Source organism: Puntigrus tetrazona, chromosome 25 (genome assembly GCF_018831695.1).
Source record: "Puntigrus tetrazona isolate hp1 chromosome 25, ASM1883169v1, whole genome shotgun sequence".
NCBI classification, from domain to species: Eukaryota; Metazoa; Chordata; class Actinopteri; order Cypriniformes; family Cyprinidae; genus Puntigrus; species Puntigrus tetrazona.
This window is the reverse complement of record NC_056723.1, coordinates 1,145,085-1,150,084: the sequence shown is the minus strand read 5'-3', so window position 1 is coordinate 1,150,084 and position 5,000 is coordinate 1,145,085. Positions and strand designations below refer to the sequence as shown.

Sequence of the window (5,000 nt, the reverse complement as noted above, 5' to 3'; positions counted from 1 at the left end):
TATTTATTTATTGCTTTTTAGTAATTGTTTTGTTTTTGTTTCATACACTTTTTGTATGTTTAATGCGTCGCATTTGTTGAAGCTTTATTTAGTTTTTAATTTCATACATTTATGAATATATTTCTAATTATGTATTTTTCATTTTTGCTACATTGCCTAAGCTTTTTTTTTTTTTTATTTCAGGTCAAATTTCAAACTAATCACGAAGCACAGTAGTCTTTTTAGTATGTTTATTTTAAATCTAATTTCTTTATTATTTTTGTATTTTTACACCTAGTATTTTGTTTTTTTCTTACGCGCTATTTATGTATTTAATTGAGTAATTTTTAATAGAAAAGCTTTACGTTACCAAAGCAAGAAAACCTTTTTTTGTTTGCTTTAATTTTTAACGATAATAAGAATTGAGTTTTTACACGTATTTTGCATTAATCTATTTATTTATTCCTTCATTTATTTGTAAATGTAATTTTTCTTGTTGTTCAGTATTTTTTTAATTTTTTATTTACATTAATAATATATTTATATTTTTAATTCTGGGTGTATTGTTCATTTCAGATACAAAAGTTTTACATAAAGCATTTGTTTTATTCATTTATGCATTCATTTGTTTATTTATTTGTAAAATAATTATATGTCATTTTATTACCTTTATAGTGTATTTATATTGATGCTAAACAATTAATCCTTCTGTGTTTATTTATTATGCATATATAAGAACAGGCACAATCAGTATATATTTAGAATTTTTATATATATATATATATATATATATATATATATATATATATATATTAATATATTTATATTATTAGGCTTTATATTCTACATAAATATATTTAATATACAAACATGACATGTTTTCCTAATATATATATATATATATATATATAATAAATACACACTCATATATTATGTAAACAATATGGATGTGATTCATTTGCACTAATTTCCTTTTTTTTTTATTTATACAAAACGCTTTACATTTCGAACACCTTTATTTTATTTGTATTTTTTTTTATTATTTAGCCTTTTTTTAAATCTCATGCACAGTTGGCCTGTGTCTAAGCGTGTATTAAGTGTGGCCGGACGCCTGTGTTCCCGCTCCAGACGCGCGTGCTCCTGCTGAACTGGTGCGCCTGGTTTCTGCGCATGCGCCGGCCCGGAGAGGAGCGCGTCCGCCCGGCCTGCCACCACAAGCCTCCTCGGCGCGGGAGCGTGTCCAGCGTGGAGCTGTCCGTCAGCCGCGGCCCGCCGCAGCCCGGCAACATGCTGTACATCGGCTACGCCTCCTCCCACGACGCGCACGGCATCCTCTGCGGAAGAATCGTGGCCTCCGCCGAGGAGGACGTGCTGTTGCCGGGGGCGACCGCGCCCTCGCTCGGGGGCGGGGCCGGGATCGGGGGGCGGGGCCGTGGCGCCGGCGTGGGCGGGGCTTTGGAGCCGGAGCTGGCTAAGATTCTGGAGGAGGTGCGGTACATCGCTAAGAGGTTTCGCGACCAGGACGAGGACGAGAGCGTGTGCAACGAGTGGAAGTTCGCGGCGGCGGTGATCGATCGCTTGTGTCTGATGGCCTTCTCGATATTCACCATCCTCTGCACCATCGGTATCCTCATGTCGGCGCCAAACTTCGTAGAAGCCATTTCCAAAGACTTCTTCACCTGACAGACTTCGCCGTGAACGTCGCTCAGAATCGCTGAGAAACATGCCAGGGCTGAGCGATATATATATATATATATATATCCAATGCACTACTTTATTTGTCTACGATTTATTTACTTTCGAAACAGGGCTGCACAAAGTATACGATTAATCACATAAACGTTCGTTACATATTTAGACAGTACGCCAACATTAATCGCCATTTATCGTTTCGCGGCCCTGCTTCGAAACAGTTTTCGCACACAAATTGTCATTAAATTTCATTAATAGTCACAAAGAAAAGGCTTCGAATTAAGTTTAAAGTCAAAAAAAATGAAAATGTAGCCTACTGCAGATATTTATTTATCTTTTGCACAGTTTCTAAAAACTAATTTTTACAGTGTAGCATTTTTTTAGGTAAACAGTCACCTTTATTTATTTTTTGGATGAGTTTGAATCATTCGAAATTATCAGTTCATTTTATCCCGTGTGGTATTTTACGCTTTTAGTAAAACATTTTTAGTTATATCGTTTAATATTTATTATACGGTGCGTTTGCATTCATAAAACTATTGTAAACCGTTCTGTTGATTAAAAGAAAAGTGAAATTAAATAAAACTTCGAAGTTGCCAATTTGCCTCGGCAACTAAAATGTAATAAATTAAACATAAATAGTAATATTTGACGGAAATGGCAATAATAAAAGTGTCAAAATGCATATAAAAACTAATGATGAGGAGAAAATTTAAAAAAAATAAAATTCGAAAACTAAAAGGATACAAATGAAATAATTTTAAATATGTTTTGTATCTACTGTATATTGCTCGGCTCTAATTATTCGAGGTCATTAAACTCAGATCGTTGTACAGTTAATGAGGTTTTAATTGTGACGTGTGTGTTTAGGTGAGTTTTAGTTAGTTGTGTTTCGCGTCCAGTCACCTGAAAATGCTCTTTTAATTATTTTCTAAATTAATACAGCTTTTTCCCTACAAATTCTATTGTCAACATAATAATCAACACAACATAGCAAGTTCCTCGTGTTCAAGTGAAAAATGTGCTTGTTTTTCAAGTGTTTCGCGTCACTTGCTCACCAGTGGAAGTGAATGGGTGCCGTCGGGATGAGAGCCCGAACAATAATAAAAACATCGCAATAATACACAGCGCTCCCGTCTATCAGTTAACATGAAATAAAAAAAGCTGCGTGTTTGTAAGAAATAAAAGTTAACTCTTGTTTTCGACTAAAAAACATACGTTTACAATAACGCTCATGTTCATGTATATATTTTATATATATATATATACATATATATATTTTTTTTTTTGTTATGTAGGAGTGCCGTGGATTATTGTGATGTTTTTATCAGCTGTTTGGACTCTCATTCTGACGGCACCCATTCACATCCATCGGAGAGTAAGCAATGCAAGGCTCCATGTCTCACGATCTCATCCGCCTCTTGAACGGCTTGAGGACCCGTCTTTTTTTGTTTATCAAAACACCTGCGGGTGGTTTCTTTGGTGGTTCGTGTGAGGAGCGGACTGAAACGATGCACGCATAGCCGTTCTCCATTTGGAGGAGATCCAGAGGAAACCTGCCAGACCGAGCCGCTACGGCCTTCTGTTCTCCCAGATAAACGGCTCCTTCGGTTCTCGTCCTGCTCGTTCCTGGCTCCATGGACCCGCTGGAGAAGACACACAGATTTTAGGAAAGCCTTTCCCAAGCAAGCGCCGCGTCGAGCTGGACAACGCTTTAGTGCTCGGAAGAATAATTGTCGCTTAACTAAGTCGTTAAATTTGCCTTACCGTGGATTTTAAGACCCGCTTTTCCAGGTAAATATAGTTCCTATAAATATAGCGGCCTCCCACATCAAACCCGTTCTGAAGATCTGAAAATCGATTGGTCGGAAAAGCAGCCGAACGCTAGCTTTCTTTAACCTCGCTCCACGTTTGGGCGGTTTTTCATTTCGTTACAACGGAGCGGAGCTCAACTAGGAACATGGATAAAGGTTTTTTTCCAGCAAGGACGCATTCAATCGATCGAACGTCACGTTTCGAACCTCCTACTCGGCCCTGAAGAATTCAACACGTCACCGTTTCCACAAAAGCATCGAGCAGCACAGCGGTTTACCACAAATTTGAAGGATTTCTAGAGGACGGTGTTGCTGAAAAGTCCGCTTTGATCGCTGGAATAAATGACATTTTACAGAAAACAGCCGCTCTGAATCTCAGTAATATTTCACAGTTTGTACTGTGTTTTTGATCAAATAAATGCAGCCTTGAGCAGAAGAGACATTGAAAAAATCACATGGGATATATATAGTGTTACATATTAAATTAATAACTATTATAATTCAAATGTGAAGATATAATACAATGTTACAGCTTTTCAATAGTTTGTTGCAGATGTCATGTTTTTTTATTTCTTTTTTCAACACATATTTGTATTATTTTTTTTGTGAGTTTTATACACACACACACACACATATATATAGACATTAAAAAAATTATAAAATGAAGAAAAGCAAAATGGCTTCTTTTAAAAAAATATCACAATTCACAAAAAATATTCTAAATAATAAAATCAAAATATTACTCAAAATGTTTTTAATTTAAAATATATTAGATAGTCTTTAAAAAAAACTAACTGAAAAAAAAAGACCCACAGCAAAATTGTTATAACTTTAACTAAAATGGAGACAAAAAACTATAAGCAGAAATGAAATGAAATCTACTTTAAAATGTATTTTTAGTTCTCTTCAAATAAATGCTTTAGCGTCACGTGCCTCCTGAGCAATAAAACAAGGCCAAACTTCAACGAATAAAAAAGTGTCTGAATAATAGATACGGGTGAATATTCTGTCTTCATCAGACCCTACAAGCAGCGATATCTAGGTCTGTTCACTTCCGGTCTTCATCAGGCGGGAAGAGAGCGCCATCCGGTGGATGATGGCTGATCTACATCTAGTCTTACGATGACAAAGATGTTTCAAGAGATGAACGTCTCAATTATGTGTCTACGTAATATACTATAAAGACAGATGTTAAGTTCCCGCCTTATTTTTAAACGCGAGCGCGGTGTTTATGTGCGCGACTTCCGGTCTCATTCCGCTTGTTTTTTATTGTGCGTAAGTCCGTTATGCCGTTTTATACAGAAACTGGTGTTTGTTAGCACATCATTTTCATTTATATTAATATTTATTTGTAGCCCGTATAATTTTGCGGTCACTTTATTCCAGTGCCTTACAGCGGCCACCGGAAGTCGCGAACATTCGCGGTAAATAGCTTACTTCCGCGTTGCAAAATAGGACGCCTTTCTTAAACTCTAGGAGACGCAACAAACTAATAATTCAGACTACTTTGACCAC

General features: G+C 36.3%; 2 protein-coding genes across 4 annotated transcripts in view; one reads left to right on the top strand and one right to left on the bottom strand.

The window, feature by feature from the left end:
- The window catches only part of LOC122330393 (neuronal acetylcholine receptor subunit alpha-7), a 28,854-nt gene extending 24,750 nt beyond the window's left edge, over positions 1 to 4,104 (top strand). For both annotated transcript variants that reach the window (XM_043227342.1, XM_043227341.1), the window contains exon 10: positions 1,108 to 4,104. In XM_043227342.1, the coding sequence (XP_043083277.1) occupies positions 1,108 to 1,662 (555 nt within the window). In that variant the 3' untranslated portion in view covers positions 1,663 to 4,104. The remainder of the gene's footprint in view (positions 1 to 1,107) is intronic.
- An 840-nt stretch (positions 4,105 to 4,944) lies between these two features.
- Positions 4,945 to 5,000, bottom strand: part of si:ch211-284k5.2 (uncharacterized protein CFAP97D2) — a 3,763-nt gene continuing 3,707 nt past the window's right edge. For both annotated transcript variants that reach the window (XM_043228500.1, XM_043228501.1), the window contains exon 5: positions 4,945 to 5,000. This exon is cut by the window's right edge and continues 473 nt beyond it. The gene's annotated coding sequence lies outside the window, so the exon portion shown is untranslated.